The sequence below is a fragment of the Manis javanica genome, chromosome 1 (genome assembly GCF_040802235.1).
Source record: "Manis javanica isolate MJ-LG chromosome 1, MJ_LKY, whole genome shotgun sequence".
In the NCBI taxonomy this organism is placed as follows: domain Eukaryota; kingdom Metazoa; phylum Chordata; class Mammalia; order Pholidota; family Manidae; genus Manis; species Manis javanica.
Window position 1 is genome coordinate 156,241,824 of NC_133156.1, and position 21,212 is coordinate 156,263,035.

A 21,212-nucleotide genomic window follows, 5' to 3' on the forward strand; every position below is an offset into this window, starting at 1 on the left:
AAATGAACACTAGCAATAGTGTTGCAGGGTTTTTTTTAGACTGATGTTAATTTGTTTTACAGGGAAAAATATTAGCAAATGGTGTCAGGTTTTGTCTTGTTTTTAACTTTTCATAGATCAATAAACATTTTTTTTAACTCATCAGGCTGGTGTACATGGTAATACCTAGAAACAATAGTGCCTACATGTTCCTTTCCTTGAGGCAAAATACTCTGGAGTGGACTGAATTGTGCAATGAAAAATCAAAGGCTTTGGAAAAGGCTTAACCACCTTGCTGGGGTGCAGAAAATGGTATTTCTAAGCAAAAGGGCAGGGCTGATTATAAGAATGAGTCTCTACACCAGTGGTAAAAAAAAAACAAAAAATATTCCCTGTTTGTTTTTGGTTGTTTCTCTCAGGCTTCAAGGAATTAAAAACAGAACTAGTAAACTATCTAGTGCACAGAATACTGTGACTTTAATTACTAAATGCTTCTCAGATTCCTTCTCAAATTATTTGAATGTTCAGACTGAATCAATTGGGATTAATAAAAGGATAAGCCTCTTGAAGACAGGGCCCATGTCTTATTATTCCCACTCCTTGTATAGAGTCTGAAAATACAGTAAACACCTGTTAAATGAATGTTTGTTCAGAGTTTCTTTTTTTTTATTAAGAAAATAGAAAAAAGTTAATGACATTATTTTTCATTAAAATAATAAAACCACAAACATAGTTTTTAAGTGACCTGGATAAATTAACACTGGAAATGAGCGGTCTATAAAAACAAAGGCAAAGGAATCATACACAATCACTGTACTCTAGCTGAGAAGAGCTGTTTCCCACACAGGTAGAGAGTAACAATTCTGCAACTGCTATACATGTGTACTGGAATGGAATAGGTAAGTGGATGGTGGGAGCCAGGCTTCTCACTACTGTGGTGTCAGGTTACAGGTGAGCAAGGCAAGTCTAGAATGACCCATATGGTAAGGAATTAGTTGGAGACATCAGTATGAACCCACATTTAGCTCTCTATAGTTATGTACAGAAATATTTACAGGTATGTATGTATGTATATGGGGTCACTATACACACGTCTCCTTGCTCTGTCAGCTGAGGATGCCTAAAAGCAATGATACCAGTGCCCAGACCTTACTTTCTAATCCCATTCTTCACTACAACGAACCAAGGTTCCTTGGAGAAATGGCTGAGTCGAGGTCTGGGGCAAGAAATAGACAACATGAACCTGGAGCATCTTGTAGTGCCAGAAAGAAAGGAAGTGCTCAAAAGAGAACAAAATGGTTAGCTGAATTAAAGGGACCCAGGAGCCAACTAAAGGTTTTCAATGGCCAAAGCTACAATTTGAGCAAAAGAACAGAACGAAAGCATTAGATTTAACCCAAACTCAAATGGAGTCCACACAGAGTTAAATTATTACATAAACAAGTAAAATAGGGGAGAGAAGGCAAAGCTATACAGAATCCAAAGTATTTTATGTAGATGCTTGGCCTACAAGGTGGACCTAACTCCCTACTGCTTAACTGACTTCCCCCCAGACAGCAATTCTGTATTAACCTATTTAAACCTCAGCCAGGTGACTAAAATTAACCTCAAAAATGATGTCATGTTAATGGGATGGGATCCTGGGACAGAAAAAAAACATTAGGTAAAAACTAAAGAAATCTGAATAAGGTTATGAACTTTAGCTAACAATAATATATCAATATTGGTTCATTTCAACAAATGTACCATGCTAACATATTAATAGGGGAAAACTGAGTACACAGTATATGTAAACCCCCTATACTACGTTAGCAACTTTTCTATAAATCTGAAACTTCCCTAAATAAAAATGTTATTTTTTTTAAGTTTATTTTTAAAAATTACAGGCATACCTGGGAGATAGTGTGGTTCCAGACCATTGCAGTAAAATAAATATTGCAACAAAGCTAGTCAATGAATTTTTTGGTTTTCCCAGTACATATAAAAGTTATGTTTACACATACCATAGTCTATTAAGTGAGCATAGTATTGTCTTAAATAAAAAGTACATACCATAATTAAAAGTACTTTATTGCTAAAAACTGTTAACCATCATCATCTGAGGTTTCAGCAAGTCACAATCACTGATCACAGATCGCTGTAACAAAAAATGAAAACATTTGAAATATTGTTGAGAATTACCAAAATGTGACAAGGAGACATGAAGTGAGCAAATGCTGTTGGGAAAATGGTGCCAATAGACTTGCTCAACACCGGGTTGCCACAAACCTTCAATTTGCAGAAAAAGCAGTATCTGCAGGTGTGATAAAATATAATAAAACGAGGTGAATCGTATGTAGCAGAGCAGGACAGACCAACAGTTTTACTAGATATGGTGTTTTTATATTTAAGAAAAATACCCATTACCATTTACTGGTATTTTACAGTCAGGCCTAAGATTTAATATTAGTCAAAGAAATATAAATATTTTAGTTCAAATAGGCTAAAAAACAAAACAAAAACTTACAATGATTGTACCGGAGGGGAAAAAATGTTTAGGGGTACTATGTACTTATTTAACTAGTCTTATTTCTGTGTTTTGATTAAACCAAATACTTAGTTAAGGCTGAATAGCTAACAAAGAGCTTCCAATTGCTCTTAGAACAGAATCTGGCTCCTGCCTACCTTCTCTGACTCACTTCACACTACCCTCATCTATTTTCACTGATTTGAGCCACACCAGTCTTCCTGGTCTCCAATCTAATGACGCCTCAGGGATTCCACTCTGCCCTTGTCTGCTATCAGTTATCTAGTGCTGGGTAGCAAACCATCTCCAACACTAGCTTCCAACTCCCCTGCTGTCTTCTCAAGGCCTGTGAACCAGATCTCCGGGCTGGCCTCACCCGGGCCCCTGGAGGCTAGGCTGGGGACAGGTGACTAACATTCACATCTGGTGGTCGGTGCTGTTGGCCAGGGCTGTTTCACTAGCAAGGCTTTTTCACATGGCTGCAGCAGCCGCCAGGAGAACAGAATTTTTTCAGCCTGTCCATATTTGAGTGGTGGGAAACAGATTCCACCTTTGATAAATGAAGCAACTAATACTACATAGCCATTAAAAATCTACCGCATGTAAGATGCTTTTCCTGAAAGCTTCGGTAACTGAATCTCTTTAAAGAGGGCTTTCCTAACCACTATACTTAAAGTAGCTCCTTGCCTTACCTTCCCTGTCCCTCACTACTTCATGAAATGGTCTGATTTTCCTTCTGTCCTTACAATTATTCATTATTTCATTAAGCAGGACCTTAATTAATTCACATCTTTATTTTTTTCTGTCACAACAGAGAAGACAACCTCTTACCAACTGACAGATCAGAGAACTTCAGTGAGAAAAAGCATGTTAGTAAAAATAATGTAAACAGAAATAAGACTTTTTGTCTCTTCTGTCCAGACAAAAAAATTAAAGATCTGCCTTTTAAAGTTCAAGGTAGAAAGTTACCTGGGGCTTTTCCAAGTTAGTTAATTTAGAGCTTCAGTCTCCAACATTAAGTTACCAATTTAGAAATTAACTTTTTAAAGACAGCCCCAAACACAGTCCCTCAACTGAATATCTGGATTGTTCCAGTTCACTAAGCTTAACTGGAGAAGGATCGGGGCACTTATTCCCATCCTCAAATCACAGGGGCAGTGTGTCAGCCCTGTAGCACCAGGACATCCTGAACAGCAGGCCACCTTAAAGCTGGGGCCCCAAGGTATGGCTGGACTGTTGGTACCATGCCTGATCCCAATCAACCCAGGTACAGGAGGTGGTGCTATAAAGAACGCTTTTTTATATAGTTTGGTCGAATAAAAAGATCAAGTCATTACAATGTTTTTCCATTTTATTTTTTATGAATGACAGACCTACTCAGTAATTTTATTGTTTATTTAAATAAAGCATAAGGCTACTTAAAAGACTTTTTACATTACAAAATGTACATTACAAGGTTAAACTCTCTGTAATGAATTATAAAACCTGCACAGGCATTTAATAAAAGAGCACACTTAAAAACATTTTGACCATTATGTAGCCCCTAAAAATTACTGAAGTTCCACAGTAGTAAATAGAGGAAGCTTTTACATACATATGATTTAATCTACTGGCAGTTTTACTTAATGTAAGTTTTAAAAAGGTCATTGCTATTGAATGAGTCTCTAGATCAGTTTTAGAATCACCTCTCAAAACTTAAGTCAATCAAAATATTATTTCAAATAATAATTACAATTCTGAAGAATTTTAACACTAGCAAAAATATTATGGCCTCATAGTTGTAGTTGAACCAACTTTCCAAAGTGCCTGGTAGCTGTCTAGATTAATAAAGCTATTTTGGTAAACTGTACTGCCGTTACAGCCACTGGGAGCAATTTAGTGCCCTGGGGCTGCAGGGTCATAAGACTTTCCAGAACTCACACAGCCATCTACAACTCCTCAAAGGTAAGAAGAGGGTTGGGGCCAGCCTATCTTCACTCCTCACTGAATGAACAGGGCCAACAAAATGACTTGCAAGCCTAAGCCTGAAGCTTAGGATCTACATAAAGAAGCAAGGAGAATGGAAGCAAAGAAAGTAAAAATATGGGAAAGAACAGTAAGAAAAAGGGAAACAGGGAACAAAGAGGGAGAGCAAGAAAGAACAAGACCCCTACCCATAGCAGGAAGTGGTAAAGTGCCTATCACTACTCTGCAGAAGCCACCCATGGCCTCGAATGCCTCTCCTATGCCTACCCCAATAAGAAGAAAACCTGGCTCTACGGGAATATGCAATCAAGAGCAACAATATTAAGCCATGTTACTGAGTAAAGAGTATTCAAAAATTGTTTGCCATCAAATCAAGTCCTTCTAAGACAAATGAACACTTCAAAACGTTGAGTGTCCTAGCACTTTGCTTCAGATGCCCAAGGTTCATAGGGCTTTATGGCATGGAGAAAGACACTGCAGGACAAGCCATCTCTATACACCTTGAGAAGGTGCAGAGTGCTCAAGTGTTGGTATCATGTAATACATAGTACGGGTTTAGCTCTTCACATTTCAAACTCAAAATAGCTCAATAATATGCTGCTCTATGAGCACTGATTCTGAATGTTCATAATATAAACTTCAATTTGAAGCAACAGTGTTACACAGTTCAGCTGTTATTACCAACCTACTCTGTAAGTTAAATATACAAATTAAGAATTAATTCTGAGTAACTAAAAATAAGTTTCCACTGACTTAAAACTGTCAAATGGCTAACTCTCTCTTAACTAAGAGAGAAACACAGATGGAAGCAGAAGGAACAACTGAATATAAAATATAATTTGTCATCCTACCCTAAAATCTGCACTTTGAGTCTCCCTTAACATAGTTATGTATAGAGTTACGGTTGGCCTTAAACAGTATTACTTATATCAGGCCTGCAGATAACTGTATAGTCAACAATTTTCCATAACATTAACAACTTATACAACACTTAGTATGTATCAATTTTGTCTTATCTGTACAGATGTGTAGTCTGGATAAAGGCAAAATGGCTAAGAACTGTAGGGTTACAGTTCTCATACAGTACTCACCTGCAAGGCTGAGTTAATTTTCTGTAAGGCTACTCAATAGCTGAACTAAGATGCTTGTTTTCACAAACCAAAAGAGGAATGAGATTGCTCTAAAAAGTATTGAAAAGGCAAACCCCAATTTGAAGATCATACAAGGGAAAAAGTACAAAGTATCCTTAGCTCTTGCTTAAAAAAACACAGCAGAAAAGCAGACACTAGAACTCAGGAATATAAGGTATATCCTATTTTCCCACTGACTTCCCTTATACAATTGGGATAATAACCCACTTTAGCACAAACACAAAACCTTACAGACACTTTTGTGGGGGACAGCCCTGTGGAAAGCTGTCCACATTGCACCAGCAGGGTGCCCTCTCTGGCTGATGCACATCTCCTATGCTGTCACTCCACAGTGACTTCTGACTTCACTTCAGTCATTCCTTCTGCCTCCTCCACATCACACTGAAGTTCCCCCTCACAGCTATACTTGCTGGACTCCCTTAAGTTCTAGAATTCTAGCTGCCTCTTTTTCTCTAAACTTTTGGCTGTCAGGTACCACTTCTAACATGATTACTTCACCAGAAGATTTTTAAATCAGATTCATTTGGAAATGACTGAGTGCCTAGGAAGGAGTGAGATCACAGGCCACTCATGAGGAGTTGGTGGGATTGCTGCATGAGAGGACTTTCTAGGAGTAGACTAGATGGCGGGACTGAGCAGCCAACTCAGCCTCAGCCAATCCTGCTGTGACTTCAAGGGCAGGAGCAACAGCGAGCACTGATGTCCCTTTGGATTTTATGGGAAGTAGTGTCGTGCTTGATGAGCAGCAGTTTTATCTGTACATTTTGAAGAGTTTATTGGCAGCACTACAAATATACTTTTCTTGGTAAACCTTGAGGATGAGTTTGGCAATATTTACTAAAATATTGTGATGAAATGCAATATTCTTTTGCTTAGGAAAAGAAATAAAAATTGTGAACTTCTAAAATACTTGAATTAAAAAAAAAAATCTCAGATTTCCCCAAAGACTGAAACAGACTAATAAGAAGAATTCCTAAAATTCACTGGATGCCTTATACCAGACTTCGCAGCTAATTATCTGATGAGGGTCAATATAAATGATTTATTCTAAGCAATTTGTTACAAGAGAAATTCTCTTAAACAGGGCACAAAAGGCAAGAGTTTAAGAGTTTAAGGAAAAAAAGTGGGGGTGAAAGGGATAAGAAAGAAAGGAAAGACCTTATTTGAACCTAATTTTAAACTTCCTAAGAAAATCCCACAATAATAAGGATCTCTGTAAATACTGTCAATATATGTGAAAACTGTCAATATATATGAAAAACTACAATTACAATTATATTTACATTTTTGGAAACTTTCCTTCACGGCCATGTAACATGTTGTATCTTCCTCTTTGTTTCTGGGGGCTTCAAGTTATTCTGAAAAGACATGAACAGAAACCAGCTTATACTTGCAGAGATGTCAGAGTAACCAAAATGGGCACTTTATTTAAACAGCCTGGGTTTACTAATACATGACCAGTAGATAACTGCTGCCACCTGATGGGGAAAGGTTTTAGATGGGGACAAAAAGCCAACCAGGCTCCCATTTCTCTGGCTGTGGTTCTCAAGCATGTGCATGTCAGCATCAGACCTCCCACCAACGTGCCCGCGCCTGGGCAAACCAACTCAGTGCACAGGAGGTGGTGGGGACGAGACTCTGACTTCTGTCTGTGCTTGCTGGGAACTCCTCCAGGTGAACTTAAGGAGTAGAACCACTGACTGCTTCCGACCTGCTTCCTCCCTACCTAGCCCATATCCTCCCTTAACCGCAAGATCTTAATACAAGTTTTAAAAACCACATCTCTAAAAAAGTAACATTTTTTAGTAGAAAGATGCTTTTTAAGGGAATGAAAAAAATCCTCAAGGCTTACCCCTTACTGCAGCATTTCTTATAGTTCTGGAAGCTGGGAAGTTGTGAGGTGTGGACCATTCTTTCCACTGTCATCTGATGCCCTCCACCTCTTGCACAAAAGGGACTAAAGCACGCAGGCAGTATGGTGCCATAACAAGTGCATGCTGTGGGGTCAAACAAATCTGAACTCAAACTGCCACTTACTAACTCTAGAACCCTGGACAAATTTACTTAAAATGTCTAAGGTACTATTTCCTCATCTGTGCAATGGGAGTAACTATCATGCCTATTTCATAGGGTTGCTGAAAGGATTCAGTGAACCGATATAGAACTTAGGGCTGGTCAGATACACAGTATTCTTTTCCTAGGGTCTATCTAAGAATGTTTGAGCTACTCTTCAGTTTTGATCCTGTTGGCACACAAAAGATGACAATAAGGCCAACGTACTACAGGACTGCTATGGACCCAATGTTTGTGTCCCCTCAAAATCCTTATGTTGAAACCCAGTCCCCAGTGTGATGGTAGTGGGCTAGGGCCTTTGGGAGAGGATTAGGTTAGGCGGGTGGAGCCCTCATGAATAGGATTAGAGTCCTTATAAAGGAGACCCCAGAGCGTGCCCAAGACCCTTCTGCTATATATACAGTGGGACACAGCCAAATATGAACCAAGAAATGGGCCCTCACCAGACACTAAATCTGTTACCTCCTTGATTTGGGACTTCCCAGCCTCCAGAACTATAAGAAATAAATTGTTCATTGTTTGAGCTATCCAGTCAAAGGTGTTTTTTGTTAAAGCAGCCTGAATGGCTAAGCCGACAGGGAATAAAAGCTATAGAACTGCTAAGTATTTAAACGTGAAATCACTTTTCTGAAAAGCCTAGGAAAGGACCAAATATGTTATGTCACCTTGTAAATTAAACTTTAAATAACTCCTGTAACTGTCCCAAGTATGACAGCATAGGAAACCTGAGTATCCAAACACTTAAGTGGAGCAGAGCACAGCAGATCCCCTAAACTTCCTCTGTCCCTCCAAAGACAGGTACATTTGGGAGCAGGGGAAGCAAGTGGTAAATCCTAAAGACTCTGGGGCAGTTTTAAGGTAAATGCAAAAGACACTTAGGATCAAGCTCTAAAATGCTATTTAATAAACATGTGACCGTGGACAAATCACTTCACATTCTGAGCCTTGTTAACAAAGGAACATTTCTTTCTTTTAGTTCCAAGATAGTTAAAGGATCTAAATGAGAAAAATCAAGGAAAAGTGCCCGAGAAACTCTCTCTTTATACACATTTTTAGCGAAGGAGAGTGTGCTTTAAAAAACATTAGCTTATCGTCAGAGATTTTAAGATTCTAGGGTTCAACACATGAGAAATGAAATGTAAAAATAAGAGGTCACTTAAGGGTTCAAGAACAGATGGAGCACTGCTGACCCCATTTTAGCTGCGAGGCCAACTGCCCAGAGATTTCGTTCACACCTCCTATGAGCATGGAGACCTCATACTTACCACGGCCTCAGCTTCTTCCTTAGGAGCAGCTCGCTTTAACTTCACCGGAGTAGTTCCAACAGGGGACAGAGGTGGAGACTTCACGGCACCCGAAGGACTTTTCCTATGCGTTAAGTCATGGTTCTGTTTAGTGTCATTATTATTGTGTTCCGTTTTATTGTTCGCAGGCAAATTGGAAGACAAAATTAGGCGTGAAACACTTGAAGAGGAATCTGACAATTTTCGAAAGGCATTACTGGTAAAGCTTGCCTGAGGGGGTGGCCTGAGTCGATCATTATCTCCATTCTCTGTCTTCCTCACTTTTATGCTTGTACTTGTTGAACTTCCATCAAACACAATGGGGGGTCTCTTCCTTAACCCATCTACAGTGCTACTCCTGAAAATAAAGACAGGTACTCATGAAAAATACTCTGGGATGCAACAGTTCATGGAATCCAAAGTTAAAACAGTGATGGGGAGATTATTGATAAGACTAATCTATTGTAAGTACGGATACTAGAAATAACGTTTCTATGTCCATTCTAAGTGAAATAATTGTCTAGTTCTTTAAAGTTTAAAATATTTATTGACAAGAAATTTAAAGTTTTAATGCACATACAAGATAGAGGGATGTTTAAAACATTGATCATCCAACTAACCCAAGTACTTAAAACAGAATTTTCTACTAACAAAATTTTATTTTTTAATTTTAAAAATCACCACCTTACTGATAGGGCTATCTTGACCAGGGATCAATTACTACTTAGAACTTGATTAGAATATGACATTAGAAACTACTGTTTAGTTTATTGAACTATAAAAACATCCCAAGACTAGCATAATGGCAATCTACAATGAGACAACACTGTTTCATGCAAAGTCTCTAAAGCCAAGGCAGTTTCTAGACTAACTGTAACATTTGTATAATTTTACTTTAAATTTTGGCAAGTTTTCATATTTAGCTTCTGAAAACCTAATTTTCACTCTGAATTGTAAAGATAAATAATAAAAGCATTCATCTGTTCATTACACCTCAAATGAAATGAGAGATTTGCTTATGAAAAAAACCTTTACTTAAATATGTTAAAAGAACATGAGCAGCCAATTATTGGCAAGAACACTTCAGCCTTGCTACTCAAAGTGTGGCCCAGGGACCAGCAGCATAAGCATCATCTTGGGAGCCGGTAAGAAATGCAGAGTTCAGGGTTTCAACCTGCACTGATTCAGAATGTGCATTTTAACCAGATCCTAGGTGACTGGCCAAACTCACCAGTTCTTGGGTGAATGAACACTGTTTGGCAGAAGATGAAAAAGCAACTTAGTGTACCCCCCCTGCCACTGTAGAAGGGAAACAGGGACTGAGAACAGAGCTTCTTAGCTTGTGAGAGTTCAATCTAGATGCAAGAGGCACAGGAGTTTGAGAAGTACTGCATGAAAGACCTGGCTTTAGCGCTGTGTGAGCTGGGGCATGACACAACACTTCTCTGGGGCTCAGTTTGAGCTGGGGCATGACACAACACTTCTCTGGGGCTCAGTTCTTCAGCAGACAAAAATAATCAGCAATTGAACAAAATCCAATAATCTCTTAGATCCTTCCAACTTTAGTGCTCTGATTCAAGAGTCAAATTGTGATTTTTTTTTTTTAAATACAGTCAAAGAGCCTTTCCAAGATCACACTGAGGTACTATGATGGATTGTTGTATGAAGTAAAGTACAACTGTATTGAAAGCTTTCTTAGGACAAAGTGCCTCAATTAGGGCACGCACACTGGGACTCCCATAATGCCTTGGGGTCTCGGTTGGCAGTTGGACCTGCCTGTTTTCGTTTTTCTTGAGGATGGAAAGTAATTCTCTTAATAAGAGTCAAAGTAAACTAAAGATATGTATGGTATAATGCATAGATTTATGAAAGTTAACACTAATATGCAGCCTGTATGTTACCATCAGGCTAAAATGAAGCTAAATCTGAACTGAATGTGTTCCTGATCAAAAGTGAGACAGCACCAGAATTTGCATTCCAAAAGACAGTGACACACATGTTGTACACTTCAACTGTCCTCATATGTGGGGATTAACCTATCAATCATGAGGTTTTTTTCCTGAGTCAATATGAAACCACTAATCAACTCAAAGCTAGCATTCTCCCTCACCCCACCCTCTCACTCCATCTCCTCCCACTGTCTCTAGTGCACTGCCTCCCACAGTACCTTACAAAGAGAGCTCTAATCAACAGCACCCACTTATGATAAAACAGGAAAAAAACTAGCCCGGATCTTTGGTTAGTGTCCTCATTAACCAACTACACTGATCAAGTAAATGTAACTTGGTTTAAAAAAATTTATTCATTTGCAGGTAGTTGTAGGAAAAATGGTCTGAAATCTAAAACTTTTAAATAGTGTACCTGAAGCTATACAACAGTCTCTTCATTTCTACATTATTCAAAGACCTTAGAGTCTTACTTGACTTCTTTCTCACAATTTGGCAATTCTTGTTGGCTCTACCACCAAAATACATCCAGACCCCAACCACTTCATGACAAGTTCATTATCTCAATAAAAGTCAATACTGCCTAGTGCCTGGATTAGCACACCTAGCCTCCTAATTGGAAAGGCTGTTCCCCTCCCCACCACCTTAAATCACCTCTCAGTAAAGTAGCCAGAGTGACCCTGTTAAGAGGTACATCACATAGTGCCATCACTCTACTCAAAATCTTCCAATGGCTTATTGCTTCAGAGCAAAACCAAAGTTCTTACAATGACTTACAAAGCTTCCCATCACCTGACAATGTCTGCTTCTCACCCCCAATAAACCTCTTTTCCCTCTTCTCCCTTCATTCTCTCTGCCCCAGTCCTGCTGGACTCTTTGTTGTTGCTGGTATATGATGGGCATGCTCTCCACCCAGGCTCTTGTATTCTGCCTGGAATGATAGCTTGCTACAGTATCATTTCTCAGTGAGGCTGTTCCTGGCCACTTTACTTAAAATTGTAATCCCTCTTCCTGTTTTACTTTTCTACTTGGCATTTATCACTATGCAGCATACCATATATTTTATTCAACATTTCAATTATTTTCCCCCCAATTAAAATATGAGCAGGGAATTTTGTCAGTTTTATTCATGCTATAAACACAGTGCCTGATGCACAATAAATAGTTGTTGAGTAAATGAATTTTTCTTACCTAAGTTTACCTGGGGAAAAAAAAAGCAAAATTATTTAGTCATATAAAAGAAGAAGAAAACTAGAACCATTGAAAAGTACCTTTTAGTCTCATTTTTCATCTCATGTTCTCTTTTCTTTTCCATCATTTTCCCCCATCTATTCTTTGGTAAATCTCTCTGAGGCAATGGTATTGCATGCTGAACATAAAGATCAGTAAGATTGTCTTTGTTTATTCTTATGTCATTGTCAATAGCTATGTTCTTCTGTGGAAAAGGAAACAAAAGTAATTTCAAAACAATATCCTTTATTTTAATAACCAACTACCTACCTAACACAATAAAACATTCCAACTTAAATAACAAATTATGAAGCCATGTTTACAATTACATATATGCTTAAGAGTCCTGTATGGTACTGCAAGAAGCAGTACTATAAATAGGTTAAGCTCTGCCAATGGAGTTCAGCTTCATTTTAGACAATGGGTGTATGTCCTCAGTGTGACAAGGACTTCTGACCCCAACTGCTTGGCCAACATACCAGGCATGAAAACCATCCACTTCCAGCCACAGCATTGTCATCTATGAAGGGAACTGAAGTGGAGGACTGACTGGGACAGTGGACAAAAGGCTAACGATGGTAACACTTGCTACATTCTGTCAAGAAGTTATCTAGAGTATTACTATTATGATAGGATTGGTGGACTGGAGATCTCACCCTGTATATTATTTCCCATGTTTTTGTAATTGTGCTTAAATTGAAGTTAACTATCAAGATTTTGAAGGGCTCTACAGATGGATGCTGCAGTCCCCTCACTGATGATAGTACTGGTAACAGTACATCGTTAGAACCTGCCCCACATGTTTTTACCAGTCCTTTCAAGTGGCTTCATCATTGTCCAACCATCCCTATCTAAATTACCTCACTTTCCAATCTGTTCTCTACATCATGGAAAACATTTAGGATAAGGTACAGTAGTATTTATGGAAACAAAGTTTGGATTTAGGAAAGAAAATGAGGATGAATGAGTCATGGGCTCTTCGGCTGCAATACAGAAAGGCCTGGAAACACTTGGCTTAGAACTGACAAAATAAATGCAATCTATGTCCTCTGAGAAAGTTATCCCAATTCCTTTTTTCCCCTCAAAATTTAAAGCACAAATTTATTTCTTTTCATACTTACACTGGACTGTCCTTTATTATCAATTTTCATCCTGTATTTACTCAGAGATATGGGGAAACTGGGGATTCTCTTGGACAACATTGCCAGAGAGTTCACAGGCACTTTAGCTTGAGAAGTACTGCTCCATTGTTCTCAAACTGTGGTCCTTGGACCAGCAGCAAGAACTTGTTAAAAATGCAAATCTCCATGCCACACCCCAGACCTACTGCATCAGAAACTCTGGGACCCACAAACGAAAGGTAAGTGGCATCACTAACATAATCCTCTTAGGAACGGGTACTTGAGGACATTTGGGAAAGAGTACTGAGAGCAAACTACAAGGAAAATAACAAAATATGCTATATAAAACCCTAAGGAAACGTTTAGTAATTCTCTACCACTTTAAATTTATCACTTTTTTTTAGGGGTGGGGGAGGGCTTCTTTTCCATCTACTACCAGAGGCCGCATTGGCTGAAAAATAACAAACTATAATGAGGGCCAGGAGCCCTGAATTCTCCTGGCTGCAACATTTACTGATGGTATGGCCCTAAGTAAGTCACTTCACCTCTCTGGGACTCAAGTTTCCTCCTCTTTAAAGGTGGTGAAAGTGTGGAGAAAGGGCGACCTCTCCGATGCTTTCTAGCCCTAACAGTCCTTGGTCACTACCCTTCAGCTCCGCTCTTCCACAATTCGTCACCGGCTCCTCTTCCTTAGGCCCCTGCTCACACACAGGCCGCAGGGGTCTCCTCTCGCCGAGCCATTAAGGACCCCAAAAGGTAAATTCTAATCCCGAGGAACTGCTGGTATTCTAAGGACGTCTCTTTCCTGGGTAGGGGCGTGGGGAGACCCGCTCTGTCAGTGAGGGCTGGACAGCGGCGCACACCCGGCGGGACGCTGAGGACTACTCGGGCGAGCCCAAGTCCCGGCGCCTCTCCCATGCGCGCCCACCTGCTCGAGGGTGAGGAGAAGGAACTCCTGGGACAGCAGCTCCGGGTGCAGCAGCAGCTCTGAATCAGTGCAGCTACGGCCGCCCACATCCCCCGCCATCGTCGTCGCCAGGAGACCCCGGCCCGCTACCCACAAGGCTCAGCGAAGAGGCGTCCCGGAAGTGACGTACGAGTCGTCACTCCGGGCGCGCCTTGCGAAGCTTTTCGCGGCCTGCAGAGCTGCGTGGCTGGCCTTCCCAGAGGAGTGCTCCAGGAGCGAAAGCTACGGAAGACGGAAGGACGTTTGCAAAGAAAGGGTTGGCATTTCAAGTCTTGCAGGAAGAGAGGGAACAGCTTAGTTCCCGGAGCAGGGCACGATTGGTCGCGCTTCCTGTGACGTTAAATGGCAGAGGCCAAAGGGATTCCTCGGGCAGCCTCGCGGGACAAAGGCGGCAAAGGCAGATACACTTACACGAAATGTGGCACTTGTCACATATGAGATTCTCTTGGTTTTCTTTTTTTAACCTGTTCGTTTGTCTTCCAGTCCTGCTTCACCAAGGCCAGAGACTTGAATCCTTGGTAACCCCAGGGCCTCGTACGTGTAGGCACTCAAATACTGTTTCCTGAAATAATCCGAATTCATCTGTCTACATATGAAAATAATAACCAACTGAGAAACGCCGGTGACAATAGTTAAACGTTCGTTAGATAGTTACTGTGTAGCAGGTATTGCCTTTTATGTGGATACCCTTACTCCTCAAAGCAGCCCTATTAAATATATGTTACTAGAATGTTATTTTTCAGGTGAGGAAACTGAGGCATAGGGTGATTTGTCCAAGATCAGAGAATGAGGAACTAGCATGACTGAAGGACATTAGCTCTGCACTTAAAACTACAATGAAGTATCAGTTTCCGTTTAAACAAATCGTTTAAATTGTAGGTGTCAATTGTGATCTAACCCTTAGTAATTACTAAGAAGTCTTTTCCACTTCTGTTTCATCTTTTGTGGAAGAGATGTACATACCGAAATATCTTACACATTTAAAACTTAAACTTGCAGACATATTACACATTCTTATTGTTTGCATCCTCTATGATGTATGATTTTACTGGAAATTAGTGCAGTGTCTACAAAAATAGGAACATCTCTGAGGATGCCAAAAAATAAACCTTAAAAGAGTATTGGAAAATAAGTGAGCTACTAAATTAAAAAGACAAGATAATTCTGAGAGGTGTTCTACAATTTTTCTTGATCATTTATGTGTATGATACTTTTATCTAGAAATTGAATTTCAGAGCTGGATGGAAATGTAAAAGTCCAGTTCTTTCGTTTTAGTTCTGAGAAAGCTGATCTGAAAGAGATTAAATGTTGCCCAAAACTGAACAGAGTTTTACAACAAGATGAAGCAGGTCTTTGGATGTCCTAATTTTAGAGTTCAGTATATTAAGTTAATGATATTGGCATCATGGTATTCCATATGCAAAATCAGATTTTCATAACAACAGTGAAATTAGTGTGACTGGTATATTATCCCCATTTCCTTTCCTGGAAGTCACATTGTTTTAGTGGCAAAAGCAGCTGCCTTCAAACCTGGAGACTGTACTTGAAGGCTAGACCTCACGTCAAATTTTGTTCTGCTGCACCAAGTCATTGGGTGAGTTACTCAAGTCTTAGTCTCAGTCTCAGTCTTCTCATCAGAAAAACGCTGTGCTAACACCTGTGAAGAATTATCAAAGGGGTAGAGATTATATAACCCGTTTAGCACAGAGCAAATGTTTAATAGCTGGGCTGGTTCTAAGAAAGTTTTCAGTCATAGGAATCCATAAAAAGAATTGGAAAAAATGCAGGCTTTGGAGTGGCTCAGACTTGGACTGTGACCCTGACTCCAGCACTCACCTAGAATAAATACTTCACATCTCCCCACTTTAGCCTCCTCCTCTGTGAAAAAGAAATTACAAAGCCCCCTCACAGGTTGTGAGATTGGAGCTAAAGTATATAAGGTGACTCCCCTATTGTCTACATGGAGGTTTGTTGTATTATTGACTATCATCAAAGGAGGTAAGTGGTAGGATGGTGGTGTAGGTGGGGGGAAAAATTGAGTTTCAGAGTCTGAAAATGTGGTTACAGGTCCGTGGTGTATTTTTTCACCCTGTGTTTTCTCCAAGATTAGACCATTCCCCTAACCTGAAGCCTCAAGTTCTTCAAAATGTTTTGTGGCAGGTAAGATTTATGCTTTTTTTTCTTCCCAGTACTTCCCAGTTTAAAACTGAAAGTACTTTCCTGCTTAAAACTAAATCCATTAAGATAATTCTAGATGCCTCGGAAGCAAACATCTCAGGATAGAGGAAATACCCTCTGGGGCAGGGGAAAAATATCAAGATTAAGAGAGAAGGAAGCAGAATAAGAGTCTAACACCACCATCCCAAGGGAAGGAGAAACTGCCCCCACTCCGTCCTGGGCAGAGTCTTGGAGAAGAGAGCCTCAGAGAAGTTGTAGCCTGTTGACTGTTTTAATCAGTTTCTGAAGTAGAAAGTTGGGATTGGAGGAGAATTTCATCTCTAACAAGTTCTGGGGTGATGTTTCAAATATGTCCACATCACAGAGATCTCTGCTGCATTGCAGAGGGAGGAAGCCACGGGCATCCCGAGCATCACAGATCCTCAAGCCAGGCAGTCCCCATGATGGGAGGGGCCAGGTTAGTCCCTAACGAAATGTAAGACTGAAAACCAAACACCAGAGTGAACAAAGAACACCCAACAATCCTTGTGGGGAACCGCAATGCAAGGACCTCAATGTCCCCTTCTTCTCATGTTGGCACTTCAGAATGCCCTAACCTGGATGCAGCTCTGAGGGGTGGGGGTGGCCTTCACTGATAAGATTATTATCAGTGCAGCTCAGTGGGGCCTTAAAATAGAAATAAAGCCCAGTTACAGGAAAAAACTTCTATTTGTTACTCATTTGCATTTGTAGACAAATTTATTCCTGCTACAGTATTATCCATGAATATTACATAGTAACCATAAATTTTTAAGTTCAGTATTATGAGAATTTTCCTTTCACTCAAAGGTAATGAGATTTTATTCATCCACATTTTCATTTGGTGCCTATAGTTGACAAAAACAAAGCTGAAGGAAACCAACAAACACTGCTCCACCTGGCATCATCACCTCACTAGCTGTGAGCTCCTCGAGGACAGGGTTCATACATTTCCTCTAAATGTCCCACCTGATCATGTGCACAGTGCTTGCACTTAGTAGGCAGTCAATAAATGTTTATTAATTGAATAAATCATGCATACAATATATACTGAAACCTTTGGGTGTTGATTCCTCTTGTTGGTAGTGTAATATAGAGAAAATGGAAGTTCCTATGGCCGGGTTCCTCTCCTGACCTTGGTCTGCTTGCCCACTGTACATGGGTAATGCTCACAGGTGCAGGCTTGCACACGTGTTGACAGTGAGATGTTATTATTGACTCTATATATATAAAGAACTTCACCCAGTGCTCTGGGGCTGTGAGACGGCGGAGAGGCCCAGGGGCAGAGACCAGCTTGCCGCATGCAGACTGCTCTTGAGGCGGACAGGGTCCTAGCACTTGACCTGTTACCAAGAAAATAAAGATGGCTGTAAACTCTTACTCCTAATGTTCTGTTGTTATTTGGTCTCACCATATCCAGAGTGAACTTGCCCAGGGGCAATTCCCCCAAGCAAGACAATTGGCATAGTTGGCAGGATTTGCTGCAGATTGAAAATGGAAATAAATGGCCCTCTTGGGAGGGGTACTTAAGTGACTGTCCATGTGGATGTGAAGACACTTGGGTATCCCCCAGTGGGCATGTGGTCCTTCCTCCTAGAGGATTGGACCCCTCCCCAGGACTGGGGGAGATGGAGGTGATGCCTAAGGCAGTAGAGGCAGCCTTCGCAAAACAGGGAATTCCTTAGAGAAAATGCTCTGTAAGGCGGTGGGAACCATGGTTTGCTATTCTTCACAGTGTTAAAAGGGCCATAAAGGAGAATGACATACTCCTGCAAGAAGCATGAGAAGAGGTAGCACAGTAACACAGGCTGCAAGGTGTTGTGGAGGAGGTAAAAATATTTGCTGATGACTTAGGTGGCATCACTGTGAGATGCTATGGAGATGGTAAAGGATGTAATCGTAACATGGGAAGAAACAGCACAAGAATGCAGGCTGCAAGGTACTGTGGGGAGGTGAAGGAGTTAGTGGTGCTGTTAACTCTGGAAGTGGTAGAGGATGCATCAGAAAAGGATGAGGGGGTGGGGGTGGTCCCATAAGTCTGGGAACTATGGCCTGGATGAGGACTTATTTATGGCAGGGATGAGGGATATGGTGCTGCAAATGGCTCCTTCATCCCTCTTTGGAACTTTAATGGCCATTCTTTCTCATGATTTAGGGCAGCCCATAAATGAGGTTATTCACATGGTAGCAGATTTGGGAGAGGCTGAAGCAATGCGAGCACAGAAGGAAATAAGATCCACTACTCAGAGGAAGAGCTATAGGGTCCCATGGAGGTCATGAGGACCCAGATGTGGGTTGATTTAATAAAGGCAGGAGCAAATGAGAAATTGTATGGGAAGTCAAATAAAATCTTATTGGAGCTGTAGCAACAATTGAAACTGGAGCAATGGTTTTAGCAACTGAGAACCAAGAAATGGAAACCAGAGACAAAACCAAAAGTCTGGCCTGTGTATCTGCAGGACTTCTGCTGGACAGTAAGCCAGATTGGCCTGGACCCTCATAGGAAGATAGAAGGGAGATATGGTTTGACTGAGGGGTGGGTCAAGGCACCTGTTTTGGGGGGCCAGGTGGGGACCAGAGGCCACATGTTGAAATCTGAATTCATTGGTCCCCAGTGAATGTACAACATGTCTTGGTTCTGGCAGGTTCAGGAACTGAATGCTCACTAATTTATGGCAACCCTTGAGTGATTTCCTGGGATCCCTGCTGTTATATGTGGATAAAGCCCAAATCCCATTGAGACTAGGGCATCGGCTCCCAAAGGAGTATACTTTGTATCTCTCCCATCCTTGAATATATTTTGGGGATAGATATCCTGCAGGGCCTATGGTTGCAGACCACTGCAGGTGAGTTCAGACTGAGAGTATGTGTGGTGAAGGAATTTCTGAAAGGACATGTTAAGCACCTGCCCATAGCTTTGCCTTGGTGGGTGACTAATACCAAACAATACAAATTGCCTGGAGGGCATAAAGAAATTGGAGAAACCCTCCAGGAACTGGAGAAGGTGAGTATTATAAAACTCACTCAGAGTCCTTTTAATTCTCGGGTGTGGCCAGTAAAAAAGCTTGTTGGCTCCTGGTGTATGACCGTGGATTACAGAGAACTGAATAAAGTCATACCCCCTCTGCTTGCTGCTGTCCCCTCTATTGCAGGACTTATGGACACCCTCAGTCATGAACTAGGGATATATCATTTTGCTGTAGATCTTGCTAATGCCTTTTTTTCCATGACATAGAACAGGAAAGTCAGGAACAGTTTGCCTTCATGTGGGAAGGACAACAATGGACTTCCATTGTCCTTCCACAGGGATACCTGCACAGCCCCACCATCTGTCACAGACTTGTAGCCCAGGACTTGGTAACATGGGAGAAACTGTAAACAGTACGGCTGTACCATTATATTGATGATAATGTGCTCATGTCTGATTCTCTTGCAGATTTAGAAGGGGCAGTTCCTAGACTGCTGCAACATCTACAGGAGAAAGAATGGATGAACAGCACCAAGATTCAGGGACCTGGTTTGTCAGTCAAATCCTTGGGGGTTGTCTGGTTGGGTAAGACTAAAGTTATACCACAAATAGTCATTGATAAACTCTAGATCTTCCCTACTCCTACAACTGTAACGTTATTACAATTGTTTTTGGGTCTTTTAGGCTACTGGAGAGTGCCTCTCCTGTACAATTTCAAGTACAGATCAAGAAGAAATCATTGAAACCAAGGTTTGGCCACCAAAATAATGATCTTGCTATGAGCACTGACTGCAATAAACCCTGGGGATTCCATTGAGTGGATGTGACCTTGGACATTTTGACACATGGACCAGTGATGGCTGGCCATCTTGGCATCTTGGGGACAAGATTTTGCCTATGTTGGTGTCACTAAAACATGTTTCATATCATCCTTAAGGTTAATCTCCTCTAGTGTCTGTGTGAATTGGGCAGACATCCTAGCAAAAACTGCTGCTTGCTGGGTGAGCACAGCAAGTGTGAGTCATAGACTCATCTGAGTAGAACTGGTTTGATACAGCCGGAATGGTCACTTGGTGGCAATCAATCTCCTTAGGCTTGAGGATTATCATAATTTCTTTTGTTATCTGTATTGTAATTTTCCTTATTTGTATATTTTTGTAGCCTCTGTTGCTGTTGTGGAATCTGGTTACAATGCTCCAGCTTTCTTGCACAGGGACCGTCACAGAAGATGGTGGGTGCATAGACTGTGACATGAGAATCCTGGAGGAGTGGAGGGTGTGGAAAACATAAGTTCCTATGGCCAAGATGCTCACTTGCCCCTGATACACTCGCCCGCTGTGCATGTCCAATGCTTGCAGGTGCCGGCTCACACTTGGGTTGCCAGTGAGCTATTAAGAGCTCCGCCCAGCGCTCTGGGGCTGGGAGGCGGTGGAGAAGCCCAGAGGAGAGACCAGTTTGTATACATACTGCTCTGGAGGCGGACAGGATTCTAACGCTTGACCTACCACCACAAGAATTAAGTTGGGTATAAACTCTTTTACCCCAAGAATGTTCCATTGTTGTTATTTGGTCTCACAGAATCCAGAGTGAACTTGCCTGGGGGGAATCCCTCTGAAGTGAGACATTTAATATGTAAGATTTATGTTACAAATATTTTATCGTTAGTTGTCAAAAATATATCTGAGCATAGAAAGAACCACAGTTCTACTTTGAGTTTTAAATAACTAACTTCTGTAACTATAATAATGATTTTTAAAATTATATATAATAAAATTTCTTATTCCTTTTACAATGAGATCACAATAAAGATGAATTTACATACTTAAA

At 40.8% G+C, this 21,212-nt stretch overlaps 1 protein-coding gene and 1 long non-coding RNA gene across 8 annotated transcripts; one reads left to right on the plus strand and one right to left on the minus strand.

Moving 5' to 3' along the window:
• Positions 1 to 2,031: 2,031 nt before the first annotated feature.
• C1H2orf49 (chromosome 1 C2orf49 homolog) lies at positions 2,032 to 14,417 on the minus strand. 3 transcript variants are annotated; one of them, XM_073238971.1, is made up of 6 exons: positions 14,183 to 14,417; positions 12,175 to 12,338; positions 9,189 to 9,315; positions 8,940 to 9,062; positions 6,885 to 6,959; positions 2,032 to 2,272 (listed from the first exon to the last, which is right to left on the minus strand). In XM_073238971.1, exons 1-5 carry the CDS (start codon positions 14,279 to 14,281, stop codon positions 6,903 to 6,905), a joined length of 570 nt encoding a protein of 189 aa, XP_073095072.1. In that variant the 5' UTR covers positions 14,282 to 14,417; the 3' UTR covers positions 2,032 to 2,272; positions 6,885 to 6,902. The 3 variants fall into 3 exon arrangements, with proteins under 3 accessions (XP_073095072.1, XP_017531831.1, XP_017531826.1); XM_017676342.3 differs by having other exon boundaries at positions 2,032 to 2,116; positions 8,940 to 9,315; XM_017676337.3 differs by having other exon boundaries at positions 8,940 to 9,315.
• Positions 14,418 to 14,657: 240 nt separating this feature from the next.
• LOC118972693 (uncharacterized) lies at positions 14,658 to 21,212 on the plus strand. Of its 5 annotated transcripts, XR_012132368.1 has the most exons (4): positions 14,658 to 16,219; positions 16,327 to 16,381; positions 19,854 to 19,970; positions 20,070 to 21,212. It is a non-coding gene; the product is annotated as an uncharacterized lncRNA (long non-coding RNA). The 5 variants fall into 5 exon arrangements; XR_012132363.1 differs by having other exon boundaries at positions 14,658 to 16,381; XR_012132369.1 differs by having other exon boundaries at positions 14,658 to 16,381; positions 19,854 to 19,934.

What these genes read in the sequence shown, in the direction of transcription:
- C1H2orf49 (XM_017676342.3), bottom strand. Translation starts at nt 14,281, where the DNA reads ATGGCGGGGGATGTGGGCGGCCGTAGCTGCACTGATTCAGAGCTGCTG. An exon ending in ATGAAAAATGAGACTAAAAG is followed by an intron (nt 9,316 to 12,174) that starts GTACTTTTCAAT and finishes CTTTATTTTCAG; the next exon opens with GAGTAGCACTGTAGATGGGT. An exon ending in AGGAAGAAGCTGAGGCCGTG is followed by an intron (nt 6,960 to 8,939) that starts GTAAGTATGAGG and finishes ATGTCTTTTCAG; the next exon opens with AATAACTTGAAGCCCCCAGA.